Here is a 20027-nt window from a genome sequence, read left to right as displayed (position 1 = left end):
ATTATAACCTATTTCATATGCGTTCATTTATGACGGCAATCACTTCTGAAATCATTTTTGATTGGAGAACCAGCTCAAATAGATATTTTGCGAACAATGAGTTTGGTTTTAGGTTTTTAGATGAAGTGCGGTGAAATTCATACTCTTTTTCTTCCAACTGGATAAAATACATTTCTTTATGTGAGAAAATTATCCGAAAAAATGCTTTTGTGTACAGTGTAGGCTCAAGGGAAATCAGATTAGTTTAACCAGATTTAGGTAGACAGACGATATATTGTGAGACTCTGTGGTCAAAACTCGTTTTGAATAATCTGCTTTGCTCTCCTAAAAGCCCAGTAAAGTGAAGTCACCTCGCGTTCCTGAAAATAAAATCGGGGCTTATCTCCTGCATATAAATTCCTTTGTTTAAACAGGGCGAAATGGCATGTTTGAGGTTAATTTTGGCATTGTAAATTCCAATGGTAATGGAAGGCAGCACATGGCTTTACGTCATGAAACATGACGTAATTATTGTTATGACCGTGGACAAAGGATCAAAATATTGACAGCTTTGCTAATCCAAAATCCGATGTGTCAAACTTGAGAAAGGATAATACTGTGAAAACACAAACATTTTAAATCGTCTGTAAGATAAAGAATTGCCATGCACGTGTTTTAAGGTTCATCTGTTTACATTATAGTCGCTACGCAACCCGTCACCACGACAACAAGGAAAACAAGAACACTAACGGCGTTTAAATCCTTGTCTTTTTTTGTTTTATTTTTTAAAGCACGCGTGTATTAAATGTAAATATAGTTTGACTTCGCGTGTTTAATTGAACTTCTCACTCGTATTTTTTGCAGCTCTTTGTGTTGGGCGTAAAATGGCAAAAAGCTATGGATCACTTGTCAAGAAGGCCGTTGTCCTGATTGATCAGTTCCCAGCTAGCAAAAAGGATCTGGACGACTATATTGAAGATGCTTCAAAAGATCTGGAGGCAAGCCAATATGATCATGTTGAATTTCAGTCCAAAAACCTTTACTGTAAATGTTTTCCAGGACATGGAGCCTCAGCGTCAAGAGTTTGTGCTCCTTACTGTTTCGGGATGTATTGAGCAAAAGAAGATACTGGACATAATTATCAATTCCTTCTATAACCGTGATGGGAAACACTTACCAAATTATTTTCGCAGCCAGTTTGTTGGTAAGTTAAACCAACTAGTCATTTGAGTTTGACATAAAACCAAAATATTTAAATAGACATATGCAATATGTTGTATTTATATTGCTTTCAGTGATCTGTTATCTCAGTCTATTCCACCTTGATGACATTGGACTTCAGGCTTTTAGCAACATTGTTACATCTCTGAACAATAATGAAATCATGCACAGGGTAAGAATATAATTGCACTGCAAGATCCAATCTGTTGTGGAGTTTTTTTGTAAATTGTTCTGTGTTTGTAGTTCCTGAGTTTCTTCTTTAGAAACCTCACCACTTGGATAGAAACAGAGTTGAGTTGTATCTATGAGTCTGAATTTGTGAAGAACCACTGGCTTGACCCACTGCTAAGGTGCTACAAGCAGTCAATGAAAACTTCACATAAAAAATATTTTGTAGTTATTTTAAGTCTTTTGTCATCTAGGAAGCGCTCCAAGATTGAGATGTTTCTAAACAAGCTCGTAGCTGATGAGCCGGACTCTCCATCCAAAACCACTAATCCTATAGGATTCTCTTTTTGTAATCGTAAACCACCATGTCGACCTCAGCCTGAGATCTGCCCTGCGCCAGAAAAATACATGCCAGTAAGAAGTAATAATAATAATAATAATAAATTATATTTATATATCAGTAAGAAGTGTGAGTATGTTATCTTGTGTTTTTTATAATGACAATCAAAACGGATTATTAAATTTCACAATGGCAAGTGTGTGATGTGTTTACCAGTTCTGTGATTTTTCTAGGTACCAAACAGCATGTACGCAATTCCCAAAGAGGTTCAGGTATTAGATGAGCTCAAGCAAAGGAACCAACAAATGACAGAGGTAATTTTGCCATTATCACAAAATGATATTCTATTTAACACAAATTGTGTTGACATATTTCTGTTCATGACTAAAGGAGCTTCTGTATGAGGCTAACTTGACGGCATTTAAATGTGCAAGACCACAAAAGTCTGAACAAACAAAGGTATGGACTTGCTTCTGATTTCAGCAGTGGGTGGAAAAAAAATATTCATTACTACCATTCAAATGTGTAATGTAGAGAGCCATGGCCAAGCTGAAAGAAGAGCTGGACTCAAAACACAAGTTCAATAGAGCTTTTAAAAGTCAGCCTTTTCCAAGTAATAAGGTGAGAAATGCAGCATTAGTGGTTAGAAATTCTGTATATTTATTAACTTGCTCTACAATTGTTAGAAAACCTGGCCAGTGAAACTCAACAGTGCCACAATCCTGCGACAGAGGGCGCTATACGACCGCAAAGTGGAGGAAGAGATACAGGGGTAAAGCTTGATTAGGATTTAATTTGTACGTAACTACATCACTTAGAAATGCAGTTGCAAACTAAGAAAAAAAACGCAAAACAAAACATTGCATTTGTTAATATTAAAATCAAAATAAATACCCTTTCTAATTTAGAAAAAAAGCTTTAAAGGTGAATTTATTTCATTAGTTCCAAGTCAATACATAAGGGAATTATATTACTGAGAAAAAGTAATTAAAAATGTTTTTCTTTGTTGACAGGCTAGAGAATCTGGCGGGAGGAGGATATGAGCCATCTTCTTTTCTTCAGTGGCAAAAAGAAATGCGCGACAAAGACTATCAAGAAAGGAGCGCAATTATTGATCGGAAGCATGCGGGCGCACTAATCAACCATCTTGAGATTGCTATAGACCGCACAAAAGCAACAGAACTTAAAAAGAAGGCTGCTCGGCTCAAAAAAGAAGAGGTGGATGGCACATCTATTAACCTCTCACAAAATACGAGATAACACAATGCTTTTAATATTAGCCTGTCTGTTTTCATGGTTTTCTCGCAGATGTCTCAAATGAAACTGAAAAACGCACAGGAAAGAACTCAAGAGGTAAACGAAAAGCGAGACTTGGCACAACAATTGTCAGAAAGCTGTAAAAAGAACCCCCGAAAAGCAAAAGACAACTTGAAGAAGGTCAAGCAAAGTGTCGGTGAGCACATTCCTAAAAAGCACAAAGCGCATTAATTAGCGTTTCCTATTCAAGTACAATCTATTTTACTCCCTCACAACAGTAAAGCAAATCTCAGAATATTCTCAAGCGCTCCTTCGTCAAGCCCAAGAGGAAGCACAAGCAGAGCTTAACAGAAAGTTTCAAATCATCAAGGAACTCCACACAATCGAACATTGTCCTCTCAATAGGCTCAAATTTGATGACACAGAGGTGAGTGTTGAAGGCCTGTCATTAAAAGTTGATGATGTATCACAATTCACCTCTTGTATTATTAGACTGCAGGTCATGAGCTGCTCGGCGAGATGTCCCACGCTGAGCTGAAGGAACGTCTGAACTTCATGAAGGACGCAGACATGAATGAAGTGCGGAAGAAACGAGATTGCATCCTAGAGGAGAAACAGAAAAAGCAGAAGCTGCTGTTGGAGGAAATGGACAATATTAACTTGCATAATAAAGTCATGGGAACGGCTTCTGTTCTCAGGTCAGCCGAATGTGACCCTCATCCGTCCCACTTAATGACTAATTTTGAGGAAAATAATTAAAGGTGAAGTGTAATTGTATGTTACAGGAACGAAGAAGAAAGGGAAGCCGAGCTTAGACGGCAGCAGACTCGAGAGAAGATAGTCATGAGACGACAAACAAAGTTGGAAGAGAAAAAGCAAGAATATAAAAAAATGCTGAAAAGTCTAAACAAGACCAAACCAAAGCAGGCAGCAGTAATTGAAAACACAGAGACTCAAAGCAAAGCGAGCATGAAATCCAAATCAGTAAGTTAGTTGTCGTTGCCTTGTTCCTACTACAACCTTCTCAATCTTCTCTATTTGTGTGCCTTGTTTTAATAGGCTAGATTGAAGAAGAAGATCAACTGGGAGCAGTTGGAGCAGAGTTTGGAAGAGTATATCGAGAGGCAAGACTCTCAAGTTGTATCTCAGAGGGAAACAACCCCAAAATAAATAAATTTGTAAACATACAAAGTCTAAGTCTCCATAATACCAAATTAACAGAATAAACTGAAAGGCAGATAACACTGGCCACACACACACAACTAATAATAAATAAAATGGGACCACTCACAGGGGTACAGTTGGTCAGGAGAAGACATTACCTGGGAAAAAAAATACTGGAAAGGGTCACGCATCAAGATGTCATCAACCATAACTAATAGCTTAGTGCCCTCTAGTGGCCGGAAGAAAACTCTACAAAAACAAGATACTTCCCGGTTGGGAATCCCAGAAAAACTTGTTAAAAATTCTATAATAATTAAAAACATATAATAATATAAAAATATATCATTTATATAATATATAAAAATCCCAGCGTCGTCCCGCGTATTATAGCTATCAATACATATATATACAATTTATATATTGTGCTGAAAATCTCCAAGAAATTAAACCTTTGTCTTAGGTATTGAAGTTCTTACCTATCAAAAATTGTATAATAATAAAAACATATAATAATATAAAAATATATAATTTATATAATATATAAAAATCCTGGCGCCGTCCCTCGTATAATAGCGATCAATACAAATATATACAATTTATATATTGTGCTGAAAATGTCCAAGAAATTAAACCTTTGTCTTAGGTATTGAAATTCTTACCTATTCGGACCGAGCTGTCACAGTCGATGATGTTTTCGCGAGTTTGCGTGCAGCACGTGATCCCAATACGTCTGTAAACATATTTTATTGATCATCTTTACTACATCAACCTAACTCGATTCGACACTTTTAAAGTTGATGACGTTCAAATTTCTCCTGTCATGACACATATTCGTGTGATGCTGTCACCTCATGATGTCGTCCAGTGCGATCATAATAAACAAAAATAAAAATAGCAAAAACTAAGAGTTTTCAAATTGACAAACACTTAGAATCGATCCCTACTCTAATTATGCAGAGTGCCGCGCCTCTTCGCAAATTAGGGATGGCGAGTAGACGAATTTCCCATTGAACACGAATCTAGCGCAAAGTTTTTCGAATACGTCACAATTAATACGTAATATGACCTGCAATTTTTATTGTATCGGATATTTGATGCTTCAACGTCTCATGACGTTCCGTCAGCCGTTACGTCTCTCATATCAACCGTATGTGTTGACATTGTTTCCTATTCTAACTTTAGATGATTTCACAAATTTGTGTTGATGTTGGACTAATTGTGTAAAATGGAGCAAAACTATGGAGAACTTGTGAAGGAGGCAATTTTCCTCTTGGACAAGTTCACTGCAGGGAGAGCAAGTTTGGATGATTTTATAGAAGATGCAGAAAAGGAGCTGCAGGTAAATAAAATGTGATAGCGTAATCAAGTTAATTACACATCTTAATTATTGGAACTTTATCAATACTACTGGATACATTTTGCAGGACATGGAACCCGAGTCAATGAAGTTCATTCTTGATCTCGTCTCTGGATGCATCGAATACAAGAAGTTACTGGACATAGTTATCAATCCTTTCGTTGGCCAGGGTGGTAAACTTATATCCAAACGTTATCACAACCATTTTGTTGGTAAGTGTAAACTGCTACATTTGTTGTCATTTTAAATGTCGAAAACGGATGTATTAATGTTCTCTTTTTTTTTAGTCATCTGTTACCTCACCATATTCCATTTTGATGACCTTGGGCTTAAAGCTTTCAGCAACATTGTCAAATCTCTGGACATTAAAAGCATACACAATGTAAGAAGAGTATTGCATTAAAATCTGTTAATAGTATCACGTGCACAGTAAGCTATTATTAGAATGTGCTTGATTTTAGTTCCTGAGATTCTTCTTCATGAATCTCACAACTTGGATACAAGATGAGTGGAATCGTGTCTATGATGTTGCATATGTGAAGGACCACTGGATTGCCCCCTTGCTCAGGTGATAAAACGGAATCGGCGAAAACTTTCAAGGCATGAAATGTGAAGCTGTGAATAACTTTTGTTCTGTAGGAAGCGCTCAGAGATTGAACCACTCATGGAGAAGCTTGCTGCCAAAGTGTCTGGAGAAATGCGCTTTCGCAAAGCTCCACCCAAAACTACTGACCCGATAGAGTTCTCCTTCTACCAACAAAAACCATCATTTCCACGTCAGCTTCAACTCAGCCCTCCGCCGGATAAACACACACAAGTCAACCCCATTTGTAGTTATTAATACAATTTAACGTATTTCATGTATTTATGTTGTCTATAGAACTTTTTTTTTCCTTTTCTTCATAATTATAGTTTGTGATGGATGTTGCATTCCTGTAATGTGTGCAGATACCTGGCAGCACATACAGGATTCCAAGATTGGCCCAGCTCATAGAAGAAGTAAAACAAAGGAACCAGGAAATGTCTGAGGTACAACAATCGAAAATGTCTAAATAATCGATACGATACATGAAAGGTATTGATTCATTCATTCTTTTTTTTGGTGGCTGAAGGAGCTGCTATATGAGGTTAATTCAAGAGAGTTTGGATTTGCAAGACCAAGAAGAACGGATTGCACACAGGTGTGGACTCAAAATACAAAATAGATATTGATATTATTAATTTGTCATATTGTTAATTTTCAATATGTTCATCCTGAACACAGCGACTGATGTACCAGTTAAGAGAAGATATGGAATCAAAAATGCGGTTGGAAGCATTTAATGCTAAGGCACCTCCTCCCATAGTTAAGGTGAGAAGTTGCTAATTATTCTTAATAGTTATTCAGCAATTTGACCTTTTTTTTTTTTTAATTTGGTTCTCAGGATGTCCTTCCTTTCAAACTCAATACAGCAGCCATGCTGAGGCGGCGTGTGCTTCATGACCGCCAAGTGGAGGACAAGCTGCAGAGGTGTCTTTATCAATACATGACTTAAATGCAACTTATATTATCAATAATGATAATTTCTCTCCCGATTTGTATAGAATAGAGAATCTGGTGGAAGGAGCAAACGAGCCTTCAGTTTTTCTACAGAAGGAAAAGGAAATGCTCGTGAAAGACCATCAGGATTTTTTGGCAAAGATTGAGCAGAGGCACGCCAATGTTATTCTGAGTCATTGGGAAACCGTTTTGGCCCGTGCACAAAAGGTAGAACGTAACAAGAAGGCTGCGCGGATCATACGAGAAGAGGTAAACAACTTGTAAAAAAAAAAAACACAGACCTCCAAAGTCGAACACATTATCTAATGCTGATGAACGTTTTTTTTTTTTTTGCGACATTGCAGACAGTTAAGCGAACTGAACAAAAAGCCCAGGAAAAGTTGGAGGAAGAAAAAGAAAAGAAAGAATTAGTGCAACAAGTGACAGAGAGTCACAGCAATACCCAAAAAGCTACAGAGAGGGTGAAGAAAGCAAAGCAGAGCGCTGGTACGCACCTTCACGTCACTTCATTCGTTCCTCCTATCTGATTTTAACGGCTCCGTCTTGTTTCAAAACCGTAGTCAAAGACTTTGCAGTGTACAATCAAGAGATGGTTCGTCAAGTAGAAGAGGCGGCCAAGTTAGAGCTTACCAAGAAGTTGGAACTCATCAGTGAAATCCACGCCCTGGAATGGTGTCCCGCCATCCGATGCAACATGTTTGATCGTACAGAGGTAAGTCAAAGGGAAGATTGATTTGAGCTAACGTGTCACCATTTCCTGACTTTCTGTCAGATTGCAGGTCACCACGAGCTGCTGGTGGAGATGTCCCACGCTGAGTTGAAGGAGCGTCTGTTCCTCATGAAGGACGCAGAGGCGATTGAGCAGAAGAAGAAACGAGCCCTCATCCAGAAGGAGAAGCAGAAAAAGAAGAAGCTGCTGTTGGGCGACATGGAGAATATCAATCTCCACAGTCGAGCCATGGCGATGGCCACGATGCTCAGGTCAACGAAAAGTCATGGATGGATGGATGGATGGATGGATGGATGGATGGATCTGCAGTCGAGTAAAAATGACTTGTTTTTACGAAAACCCATATTTGGTGTGTTGCAGGAAAGAGGAAGAGAAGAAATTCAAGATGGAATTGCAGAAGCCCGTAGTCCAGAACAAAAAGGTCTTTGCTCTGCAAAAGAAGATTGAAGAGGTGAAGAGGGAGTGTCAAAAATTGGAGAAAAAGGAAAGTAACCAAGCCAAGACATCCAAGCATTCAGCGACACACCCCGATGAAACCATAAAGACCCATGGCAAAGTGAGTGTGAAATCCACAACAATAAATGACTTGTTGTCTTTGTTTAGTGTTTGTGTTAAGGTTGTCATGGTCATAGCAAATAATGACTTTATGTTTCCACAGGATGGATTAAAGAAAATCAACTGGGAGGAGTGCTTAGAACAGTATATAGATAGGAAAGACTAGCATATTATTTCTCAGAGAGGAGGAGCTCCCTCAAGAATATATTCAAATAAATTCCATTTTATTTGTGGAGACTCTTACCACACTGGAAAGTTATATGAAGCCACTTGAAAGATAATATGAGACAATCTTGGTCATGTTTGCTCAACTGAGTCATTAAGTTAACAGTGTGTTTTGTTTATTATTGCACTGTATTTGCATTACAACACCAATAATAAACATTGTTTAAACACAGCAAAATACTTTTTAGAAAGCAAATATCTACAGAAATTTTATATTTCTATATGATTTTCTTTACAGTTGTAGGCTTCATTCAGAAAAAAATACAAATAAAATGTATAATAATAATATAATAAATAATAATATATAAGTAAATAAAAATGTAATATTTGAATCTCTAGTGCATTTTTAAAATACTGTAAATGAGTTTTAAAAATTATTTTCTAGTAGTACTGAATAATAAGTTGCGTATCAAAATTGCTTAACCATATATACAGAAAGTTTGTCATCTTTCATCATCATTGATACATCATTTTCCCATACAGAAAAAAATGGGTCAGTGAGATCTTAAACACGCTTCAAACTGCTGGGAAAAAAAGATGTGGTGAATGCACCTCGAATGGATTTACCTTCCACATTAGCACTCCTGCTGGAAGCCTTGCGTAAAAACCCAATTCAACCAGTTTCCCTCCCCCTTTTTTTTCCCTTCTAAAGCAAAATCACATGATTTGTATTTTGTCATATGACGCCAATGAGAAGTCCAGTCCCACCTCAAGTGAGTTTCGCAAGGGGAAAAAAAAACAAGTTGTCAGTGATTTGTCAAGAACCAGATGATGCTGTAGATGAATTTTGAAGAAGAGAAGAGTTGCGGACCATCGAGAGGAGGATGGACCCTTGGGCACCTTTGCCCCTGATCTCTGCCTTTTGCTTCATTGGTGAGTATTTTTGTCTATATAAGAATTATAAACATGTCCAGCATGTTTAAAAACCATACTGGTGTTCCTATTCATATGCATGGCTTCTATTTTCCATATTACTGATTTAGTTGAAGTTCTTGCTTTGTAAATGAGTCAACTAGAAACGTTGTAATGCTTTACATTGTTAACAAAGAGGAACAAACAATGAAAAGTGAAATCCTTGTGTTATTTCGATTTGCCTCATTTCCTCCTATTATTTATAAATCTAGATTCATATTTGGAGAATTGTTGCCAGTCCAATTCTGGCTCCAAATCACATGATCCTTCCTCTCTGAATAACTGCTTTTCTTGAGGAAGATGGTTTCCACTCAAGCAAATGGCTAATGTGATTACCCACACAATGTGCTCTCTTGTCTCGCTGATGCGCTTATACCTACTTTCCGGCATATATTCAGCCTTAAACTGGAAATAAGAATGTTTTAGTTATATTTACGGTTGTATTTTATAGAATGTGCAGCAATCTGAAAACAAATGTTGAGAGTTTCGATTTAGTGGATTGGCTGCGTCACAGTACTGAGTCAACCTCCTGCACACTCCAAGTCACCCTCCAAACATATTTGTGTTGCAGGCATGGTGATGAGTCAGACCACACCCACTCCCGCTGCCACTACTCTGGTAGAAAATGCCACTACTCTGTTGCCAACTTCCGCTCCAGTCAGCAGCACCACCCCCAGTTGCTCTGCATTCAACATTTCCAACTGTGAGCCCTGCGCTCCCGGATCGCAGTACGACAACGGTCAGTATAGCGGATCGACAATTTTTGGGAGCAGAGTTGATATTTGACTTTTTATTTTTAGGCACCCTCCTGTGTGCATGCTGCTCTGAGCCTGGGCTGTGTCTATTTCCTGGAGCATGTCAACCATGCACTGTGGGCTTTTACCAGCCACTGGCTGGACAACTGAAGTGCCTGCCATGTAGTCGAGGCTTCTACACAAAGTAAGATCATCGACGGCTAGCGTTGGGAGCAATGCTAAGGCAAAAATACTTGAAATTCACTTCACTGAGTAACAGAAACTCACTTGTGATTGAACTGGGTGATTTCGAAACTGTACTAGTAAGTAGGAGTGGAATATCTTTTATAAACGACATGCAGCTCTTTTTAATTTTTTTTTACTGGGAGTAGCACAGCACACTCTGGAATCTTTGACCGGGTTGATCTCTCCACCCAAAATTCTAATCGTATTAATTTTTTGACAGTTTTACCGGGAGTCCACTGTGTGTACCGTGTCCCGCTGGAACCTTCAACAACAACACTGGTGCAGACAGTTGTGCAAGTTGCTCTCCAGGTGGGTTCCTAGAACAAAAATAACCATCATGACAGAAATATTAAATAGCTATACACATTTCAATCAACCCCAAATTGTTGCTAGATATGTCATATTTTGCAAGTATGTCTTCCTTGGCCCATGCATAACAGGTTCTATAATGTGAAAAAATGAGCGTGACTGTGCTGCTTTCAGGTTTCTTCTCCTCACTGCACAGTTCCACATCGTGTGCACCATGTTCAAGAGGGAATTTTTGCAAGTAAGTCCCTAGAAGCCTCTGCTATGCAAGACATTTATAACCGGTGTGAAGATTCGCTATCATTGTCAATCAATTCGAGCATCACATGTTGCCAGTGTGGTGTAACCTCTATGGGAATCATGAAAAGATGGTTTGAGTTGTTGTCAACTGTATCAGTTCATCAAACCCCTGTCAAAATGTTTTTTGTTTTTTTTCTCGAAAGCTCCTCTGGTTGCTCCCAATGCCAGACGTGTCCCGGTGGGTCAGAGGCATTGCAGTCTGCAGCAAAAGATTGCACTCCATGTCGGCCAGGTTTGGTTGAGTCTTCTGTATAAGAACTGCAACAGTCAAGAGCTTTAATAGTTGACGTGATTTTTGAATTTTGGACAGGGATGCATAAGGCTCCTCATCAGACAATGTGTCAGATCTGCAGCAGTGGCTCCTTCCAAATCCACTGGGGCCAAGAGAACTGTGATGTCTGCCCAGAAGACCATTACTGTCCAGTCAGTACTTCTCATTCTCCCTTTGGACTCACCACAAAATTATAGACTATGCATAAACAGACCAAAATTTTAGGACCACTTGCACACTTGAACTACAAATACATAAGGGTTGACAAGTAGACATTTTGAGATTGACTGGCAACCAGTTCAAGATGCAACCACCGCTTGACCAGACAATTAAATAAATACTTCTACTTCTGTGAAGGCAAAATTTGCATTGGATTTCGATTGTGCAAGTGTTGCTGCTGATGGCTATGATTTAAAAGGTTTACTCCAGGCTTTGTTATGTTTCCAGAGTCCAGACGTGAACCCCATCCATTGTCCGAGCGATGCCTTCTGTCCACAAGGCAGCTCAGCTCCAGGCTACTGCATGGAGACTTTCCTTCGCAAATCGGGGGACGGATGTGAACTGGCACCAGTCACCATTGCTTTACTAGTAATCGGAGGAGGTGGTAAGTGATCACCCTGAAAGTAACGAAATGGCATATTTTATTAAAGCTCAACATCCAGCATCAAGCCCTTTAAGTGAATTTGAATTGCATCTTTTTTTCTTCTAGTGGCTCTACTCTTCATAATTATAATGGTTCTACGCAAAATGAGAGACACAGATGGGGAGCTGAGTGCGTCCCGTGCGCCACTATTACGCAAAGAGAGGCCTCAAGGTCGCTATTATGGAATTCCCTGTGATGCAGAGCCTGTGTATGCTGGCTGGTGAACCAAAAGAGAGCCCAAAAGTGGACATACTGTACATTGAGTGCATTACTGAAGCATGTGTTGCCTCTTTTGTGAGGCATTCTAGTTTGATAGGTTCACTGATGTCAAACACTGTCCCTTTTGTAAGTGAGTTTATTGGATTAGGAGTGTCATGCTGCAAAAGCAGATGAATGCCAGGATTTGGTGGGAGCCTTTCCTTTCTCATAAAAAGCACTTCTTACTGGAATAATTGCTTTCCCTTGCACTCGTGTGTTTGTTTCTAGACTTGTAGGTGCAACCAGCAGTTAGATGCTCAACGACAGCATATGGATCATGATGACCATTTTTTTATGCATCTCAGTGTAATTCTTTATTTTGTCTAAGTTTTTTTTTATGTTTCTATGTTTAAAAAAATAAAAGGTTTTCAGCTTAACGTTTGAAGTTTTTTTTTTTTAATGAGTCCTGAGAATATATACAACATTACAATACACACAAAAAAAAAGCAGGCTCAAATGTACTGCGTTGTCACAAAGCTGCCGCTAGAGGGTAGCATTCTTTTGTGTTATACAAATTTTGGTCCACACAGGCCTCTGTAGTGACGTATTTATGGAAAAAAAACATGGCGGCCCTCTTGGTGAGGAGCTTGTCAGGTATGTTTTTATCCTTAATTTTGTGAATATTCACGGGGTGTCGTACTTACGTTATGGTACTTACGTTATGATATGTCTTTAAGTGTGCAGGGAAGCAATGCTAGTCTTTTTGCACGGAAATCCTTGTGCACTCGGTTGTTAGTTCGCGTTGTCGTTCTCACATTTCCATGTCCTTGTGCTTGGACAGGGTTGCTGAGGTCGCCCTTATCTGCTTCACTATGCACTCGAACAACAAACGTGGCTCGGCTGTCCGGCTTCATCCAAAATGCTCCCCGTCTTTCTGTCCGTGCCGCCCCGGCTATACGCGCTCCACTTCCTGCTGCAGTCTGCCAACCATCTCGGTGTGGCCTCCTCCAAAGGTAAAGACTGCCAATTTACGGTACATAGTCCACCATAGAAAAATCCCTTTGAATAGGTAATGAATGAATGGACTCTGAATACTGTTTTGCAGGGTATCTGCTTTTATTCCCCCTTTGAGTCAGCAGCCCAGCAGAAATCTGACATACTACAGTGTAAAAAAGGGTAAAAGGAAGTCTGTAAAGTCTGTCACACAACGGTTCATGAGGCTCCATTGCGGACTTTGGATACGTCGCAAGGTATGATCCCATTTCTGCATTTGTTTTGCCTAACAAAGATCTAATGTTGTTTTTTCCCGTGTCATACACAGGCTGGATACAAGAAGAAATTGTGGAGAAAGAAAGCGGCCAGGCGAAATCGACTGAGGGAGCATGTCTTTTGTAATAAAACGCAATGTAAACTGTTAGATAAAATGACAACACGATATTGGAAAAGGAGGAACTGGTTTGTGGATGACCCATACCAGAAGTATCATGACAGAGTCAATCTAAAGTTATAATTCATGTATTGGCATCTTGCTTTAATATGATGTAACTACAGTCATGGCATCAATTTTTGTGTTTTTTTTTTTTAAACACAATCGAAAACAATAAAGTCAGTCACTTAAAACGTTTGCTTCATGTTTAATGGCTGTCAAGTGATTTGAACCAACAATAAACTGTCATCACTGCTGCTACCTTTACATGTAGCGCACATCAATTTGAAGTCATTCTGGCCTGCCAGAACAAAAACTCTTAAGATTACCCTGCAAAGTGGAAGCATTTAATAATATTGACAGATTCACATTAGAATTCCATTCAAAGCGGGGCTGGGGAATTATTTTTCTGTTCACATTTTATGTCTTCCCAGGGACATGCAACATTTATGAGCACTTATAATGTAATCATCAAAAACATTGTCTATTTTGAGTATTTGTGGGTTAAGTGTTTTGGGAACATGATCTTTCTCCACCTTGAATAGGAAGAAAGTTACCTCTAATACTGATACTAATGCTGAAACACAACTTTCCCACAATTTATTTGAAATCACATCCATTTAAAGGATACTCGATGTGCATGGCGAGTGTATCTACAACATCCTCGTGAATGGCGTGGTGTGTAAACAAGACAGTTGTACCTGAGAAGCTATTGTGTCAGCATAAAAGTTGCACTGATGACAAGAAAACTACAGACAGCCGTATTTAAATGCTGCCAAGGCTCAGTCACGTCATAAAGTATGAAGACAAAATGCTGAAAGGTCTGCCAGGGTCATAAATCAAGATGACCTCTTTCAGTACAGTAGTACATTTCAGTTGTGAGCTTTTTAGTCTCATGTTGTGAGCAGTAATATTGAATTATGTCCCAGGCAGCCTCTCATAAAAAAAAACACATACAGTATATATGATGAAATTGGGAATCTGCAAAATCTCCCTCAAAAAATCCACAGTAGAGATGCTCAAAATAGAAAATACAACCTAACGCTATAACATGTGATATTGTGATTTGCGTTATATGACCAAATAAATGACCAAAATAAGGGTTACTATAGATTGTTAAAATCATTCACCCTTCTGTGAAAGTGACGACTACCGTGATGCTTGAATCAATTTCCCCACGATATTCAAATTTAATGAGATAAACCTGTGCTTTTTTTAAGGTCAAGATTTATAATTGAGGGCAGTGGTTGATATTTACTTCATAGTGCAAACAAAATGAATTCATGTGAACACAATATGAAAAACTAGTTAGGTCCAGAAATATTGGGGGGCTCACTTTCATTTTCCCAAGACCCTGCAACAAATTGCTAAATCCAAAATGGTAAATGCCATTTTTTTGTGAAAACTGTCAAAGTCTTCTAACACTCCAAATTTAAACTGTCCCAATACTTATGGCCCTAACTGTACTTATGTGATACTTAATGTTTCCCATTAAGGCTTTACTAGAGGTAAATATTTGAACCACGGCGACTTGATTTTTTTGATCTTTTTAGGATTCACATCTGATTTTTTCTGCACTTTTAAAATATTTATCGACCCATGGCGACTTACATGACTCTTGACAAATGAGCTGCAGTACATTCTGTAGCACAAACTAAAAATGCACGGCGAGACACACATGCAAGTGCCCAACCAAACCTGACAGAGAAAAAAAAATAAAAAATACACTGTACACATAATAACCTCGAGCAGGTCTGATCAGCATGGAGCTCTCGCTTGTTGTCCTTATTTATCATAACTATCGTATCGACATGTCATCAGAGGTCACTTTGGTAAACCGAATTCCAAAGCAGTGCCGCTTCAGTCACGTAAGGTTCTTTTTCTTTTTTTTTTTTTGGACAAAATTACGTGTTGCAGCAAGCTGGAGGCAGCTGGAGGCGTCGATGTGCATGGCCCACCCGCTCACATGGCTTCGGTGTTAGAACACACGGCGCTTCTGGATCTCGTGAGAGGCCTTGAGACCCTAAGAGGAGGCTACAGAGGGAGAAAAGCAAACATCAGCCACATGATCAAGAAAAGCATCTGATGGCTTTTATCAATAATGAAAAAGAAAAAAAAAAACCTCTTACATGAATTTTTAAAAATTATTATTCATTTTTAAATTAAATTTTGCATTTTCTGAAATGCAACATTCCTTTAGTATAATATTAAAAGATCATCACCACTCACCTTTTTTCATAATAGATTCATAACGAGTTCTGCAAAGTTCCTTCTCCATTTATACAAAATTTAAATGATCTAAAAAACATGATGTAAATTTCCTGCTGTATATGAATTATTTAAGAAATAGATTTCTGCAAGTGTTTTTTTTTTAACAGAAAATTCATTCTGTCGAATCATTAACACAAACATGATACATTAAACAAATATGTGGTGAAATACACTTAGTCAATCCACATCAATACATTCTTTCGATTTGACCTTTACATGTCACGTTTCCAAATGCAGTCACACACTGAACAACAAGTCCAATTCGACCTCACTATGAGTAAAGTGTTAACAGCTGCAAATGCACTAAAGCATGAAGATCATTTAGTGACACAGTGTTTTAAAACAATTATTTAAAAAAGCCACTGCGTGAGTAGAGGATCACTCAACGGGGGGGGCATTTTAGAGGCAGGCGGCAGCTGAGCACTCGTAGTAACCAGGCAGACCGGGTACCTCGGGAGCTTTTCTTTTTGCGAGCTCGAGCTGAGGAGAGTTTGAAGCCCCCCGCGCACCCTTGGCTCTCTTCTCTTGCTCCTCCAGATCTGGAGGAGTGGGAGAAGGCGTGGAAGGCGGGGAGGGATCAGGTGTCAGCATGTCCTCTGGCTCTCTTTGGTTTAATCCCAACACCTCATAGTCAGTCATGTCAAAATCTAAAAAGGGTGGAGGTGAATCATGAAATCTGCCTTCAACTTTCTGACTGACTGATTCTTATGATTGCTCAAAGTGATGGAACCAATTTTGACCATCAGGGACAAAAAGTTGATATTAAATTCCCTGTAAACAACAAAGATGAGGCCTGGAGACGTGACTATCAATTTGCAAAAGTGTAAATGTCTTTCCATGAGCGTGACATTGAGCTCAAGCAGTGAACCCACTGCTGACATTTATCGTAAACTAAGAATAGACTTTGAGCATATGTGAAAGTAACTTTATTGGCAGCTAATCCCATGAAAATGTCCTGTCAGCATACATAAAAACTAAAACGTTTGACCCAATTAGTCGTCCTCCACACTGTGCAATGACAATATCTTGAAACCCTACTTTGAAACCCTAACACTGGTTTGAAACCCTATTTTAAACCCTAACCCTAGTGTAAACCATTTCTTTTTACGGGATTGTTATTGAACATCTTTTGAAATGACATTCAAAAAAATCGTGATACAGTCTAATTTTAGCGACACAAGAATAAAGAGAAGAAAAAATAGAACAGTAATACCAAAGAAAAATTGTTCACATGATGTTGCATAAGGAACAAATCCCCTGAGCAGCTACTGTAGTTTGTGAGTGTTATCACAGGACTCATTTGCCCATTCCAAACAGGAAGATGTGCCAGGGAGTGGTTTAAGGGGGGGCACTAAAGAAAGAAAAGTGAACTGAACAATACCAACGGCCTTTGGATACGTTGAGCGCCCCAAAAAATCCAAAACGTCATCGTCTTAGGTCCTATACCGGTTTTTATGTTCTCCCTTTCTCACCTTTAGTGTAGCTCTCAGACTTGCTCCGCATCATGGTGCGTGCCCGGTGCTGAGCTGCTGCTTCCGCTCTCGTTGTTTGGGCGGAGCTGGCTGTGTCCGACTCGTACGCTGCCAGATCTTGCATGCTGAAACTCCTCAACCTGTCCGTCAGAACTCCTTGGCCCTGGGACAGGATAGAGCAGGTTGGAGATAGAAAGTTCCATTTAAAATGTGTATGCAAATTCATACAGGGGTTCTAACACACAAGCTTTTGTTATTTGAGTGTGATTCAATGGAATCTTTCAAGTTCAACTCAACAGCCATCTAATTGGGCTCCGAATTGACTGAAAAATAAATCACTTTCTGACTTAAGCACTTTTACGTCAGAACAAAACCACAAATGTTCAGAGTCTGCAGTACCTTTGTTGCAGCCATGACTGCGGCGGTGGCGGCCACATTCAACCCCTTTCTCCCATAATGCACCAGCGTATCATAGCTTTTGTCCTTGGCTTGGCAGATGTAGTCATCAATATCCTGGGACAAGCCACAAAACAATAACACATTGTGTCTCTCCGGAGAGTCATCTCAGATCATAAACTCATTCCATCACAGATGCAGACATCAAAAGTGAATTAACACAAAACCACATTTTCCCGAGACCCTATTAATGAGGGCAATCAATAGCATAAACCAAAACCATGGATGATGTCACAGGAAGTGGCCAAACAAGTTGTTCACCTTTTCTTTAGAGGAAAGAGTCGGGTGGACAAACTTCCTGTAGAGCACACTGGAGCCTTTAGTGTACGGCGACAATAACCACACCACAAAGGCTATCTTCAGTTCATAGTAGAAAGGAAGCCTGGTGTGAATGCGATGACACACATGCACATAGTCAAGAGGTTTACCGCTCACAATCATTTTCAATCGTAGTCATACTACATCAAGACTACTTACCAGCAAAGAAACATATCTGTGAATGCTTCCACAGACGTAAAGAGGGCAAATATTATCCAGTACATCATCCATTTCACCTAAAATAAAGGAAAATCAATAGATTACAAAGATAGATGAATAATTTAGCTCCACCCCACAAAGTTTGTCTCAATGGAGATGCAGCACCTCAACTGTTCAACATAGTCCCTTAACATCAATGTACTACTTTCCTATTAGACATGTATTTAGTGCCATCTTGTGGCATTTCAAAAACAATGAATACTGAACCGTGAATTAAAAATATCATGCACTTACATATTCCTTTACGTCTTTGGACTTGACGGCTTTATAAGACGAGTAGGCAGGATAAAGCGTACCGAACACAAGTCTGCAAGAAAATGATATTAACATGGAAATTTACATTAGGAGAATATTAAAAGATATGAATCTACATACGTGAACAGAGCATGTATTAGTTGTGGAAAGGTAAACATTGTAGTCAATGTTAATTCCACCACAGTATTAATTGATGGAAGCTAATTGGGAACTACTTGCAATGTTATCCCTTCATGCCACATGAAGCATGACAATGTCTCTATGTCATAATGATGTAACAATGACGTCATCGTGCTTATGATAAAGTTCCAAATGATTAGTCAGACTTAGGTCAGCTATGTTGTTGTTTTTTTTCTTTCACCCTTCCCCACCCGAATGTGCAAAGTTACCCTCCGTGAAGACACCAGCGGCCCGGCTAAAGGCGCACCATGGCCCGGCCAACAGCTGAGGACGAGCCGATCAAGTTACTGACCCACATGCACTCAGCACAAATAGAACCCACTTGTCGGGAGATCACCATTTTGTCTACTGTACGTACACATAGGCTTTAGTTTGGGTTAGGCCACTGTGAATGAAAAACTCATGTAAATTTAATTGCCTTTTTTTTTGTGAGGCTTCGCCCACCCTGCAGCATGATATGGCGCTCACTCATTACAGGGTTAAATAAACTTAGTAGGAATAGGAGATTTTATTTCATTTGTGCGAGGTAGGGAGGGGTGTACATTTCTATGAACATTTATTCTTTTCGTGCTCTCAATAACATGGTTGTAACCTGAGAAGGCTGACCCATCCCTTATTGTGTTTTTCCTCCTTCAGGACATCAACACGTTATTATTGAGTAACCGCCCAGTCACATTGGTCCTTCGCTTATTTGGCTAATGTATCGTAATGATAACAATAACAAAACACCGGAGAGCGTCAGGCAGCGACTAAACGCTTGATAAAAATAAACAGGCCCACCTCTCGCATTCCTCTAGGTCTGGTTCATATCATCCAGTGACATTTGCATTGCATACTACCAAAAAAAGCAAGAAAAAAAGCCTTCCTGCTTCAAGATTCGAAGGAGAAATGTCGAGCGTCGCCTTCCAAAAGGCAACAAAACAAAGCAATCTCGCAATTATCGTCATGCTCATGAGCGAAATATTTTTTTTTAAATTAATGACTTACACCACAATTCTGGAGATGATCCAAGAAACCATTGCGCTGGAGAGGCGACAGAATGCGCTGTCTGCTGCTTAGGAGGAGTTTCCTCCTCCTGATGGTGATGATGACAGGCGAGTGGAAGCGCCGGGCACGAGCACAAGCACGAGCACACACGGACGGCGACGTCGCGCAGTACTCCGTGTGGCCACAAGAGGCACTAGTGCAACGTACGAGGCACGCCTTGAGAAGTGGCTCTAACTACATATTAGGAGTTGTTTAATACACTGTATTTTCAAAAAACTTTTAGCACGCTACAGGTTA

The 20027-nt window shown here is 39.3% G+C and overlaps 5 protein-coding genes across 8 annotated transcripts; 4 read left to right on the top strand and 1 right to left on the bottom strand.

Moving 5' to 3' along the window:
• The first annotated feature begins 540 nt into the window (after positions 1-540).
• LOC119116612 (cilia- and flagella-associated protein 99-like) lies at positions 541-4152 on the top strand. Of its 2 annotated transcripts, none has more exons than XM_037242101.1 (15): positions 541-977; positions 1039-1183; positions 1275-1372; positions 1444-1550; positions 1623-1782; positions 1942-2022; positions 2099-2167; positions 2243-2329; positions 2395-2480; positions 2722-2926; positions 3017-3161; positions 3244-3392; positions 3458-3663; positions 3751-3949; positions 4025-4152. In XM_037242101.1, the coding sequence occupies exons 1-15, from the start codon at positions 864-866 to the stop codon at positions 4133-4135; spliced, it is 1962 nt and encodes a 653-aa protein (XP_037097996.1). In that variant the 5' UTR covers positions 541-863; the 3' UTR covers positions 4136-4152. The 2 variants fall into 2 exon arrangements, with proteins under 2 accessions (XP_037097996.1, XP_037097995.1); XM_037242100.1 differs by having other exon boundaries at positions 1623-1791.
• A 1202-nt stretch (positions 4153-5354) lies between these two features.
• LOC119116355 (cilia- and flagella-associated protein 99-like) lies at positions 5355-8621 on the top strand. The gene is made up of 15 exons (XM_037241670.1): positions 5355-5468; positions 5554-5698; positions 5774-5868; positions 5948-6054; positions 6126-6262; positions 6424-6515; positions 6599-6667; positions 6745-6837; positions 6911-6996; positions 7071-7230; positions 7263-7512; positions 7587-7738; positions 7799-8007; positions 8117-8312; positions 8415-8621. The coding sequence occupies exons 1-15, from the start codon at positions 5355-5357 to the stop codon at positions 8475-8477; spliced, it is 1968 nt and encodes a 655-aa protein (XP_037097565.1). The 3' UTR covers positions 8478-8621.
• Positions 8622-9232: 611 nt separating this feature from the next.
• On the top strand, positions 9233-12584 carry si:dkey-21a6.5 (proprotein convertase subtilisin/kexin type 5). Its single transcript, XM_037242065.1, has 9 exons — positions 9233-9409; positions 10020-10187; positions 10249-10387; positions 10649-10737; positions 10912-10975; positions 11178-11266; positions 11345-11457; positions 11753-11909; positions 12015-12584. Exons 1-9 carry the CDS (start codon positions 9361-9363, stop codon positions 12170-12172), a joined length of 1026 nt encoding a protein of 341 aa, XP_037097960.1. The 5' UTR covers positions 9233-9360; the 3' UTR covers positions 12173-12584.
• A 115-nt stretch (positions 12585-12699) lies between these two features.
• On the top strand, positions 12700-13766 carry mrpl35 (mitochondrial ribosomal protein L35). The gene is made up of 4 exons (XM_037240781.1): positions 12700-12800; positions 12988-13159; positions 13252-13396; positions 13468-13766. Exons 1-4 carry the CDS (start codon positions 12770-12772, stop codon positions 13654-13656), a joined length of 537 nt encoding a protein of 178 aa, XP_037096676.1. The 5' UTR covers positions 12700-12769; the 3' UTR covers positions 13657-13766.
• A 409-nt stretch (positions 13767-14175) lies between these two features.
• Positions 14176-19875, bottom strand: reep1 (receptor accessory protein 1). Of its 3 annotated transcripts, none has more exons than XM_037240776.1 (8): positions 19731-19875; positions 18543-18615; positions 18249-18325; positions 18033-18153; positions 17715-17828; positions 17316-17478; positions 16294-16490; positions 14176-15606 (listed from the first exon to the last, which is right to left on the bottom strand). In XM_037240776.1, exons 1-8 carry the CDS (start codon positions 19760-19762, stop codon positions 15535-15537), a joined length of 849 nt encoding a protein of 282 aa, XP_037096671.1. In that variant the 5' UTR covers positions 19763-19875; the 3' UTR covers positions 14176-15534. The 3 variants fall into 3 exon arrangements, with proteins under 3 accessions (XP_037096671.1, XP_037096672.1, XP_037096673.1); XM_037240777.1 differs by having other exon boundaries at positions 16294-16382; XM_037240778.1 differs by lacking the exon at positions 16294-16490 and having other exon boundaries at positions 19731-19874.
• Positions 19876-20027: the final 152 nt, after the last annotated feature.

The sequence above is a fragment of the Syngnathus acus genome, chromosome 22, assembly GCF_901709675.1.
Source record: "Syngnathus acus chromosome 22, fSynAcu1.2, whole genome shotgun sequence".
NCBI lineage: Eukaryota > Metazoa > Chordata > Actinopteri > Syngnathiformes > Syngnathidae > Syngnathus > Syngnathus acus.
This window is presented reverse-complemented; position numbering and strand designations above follow the sequence as displayed.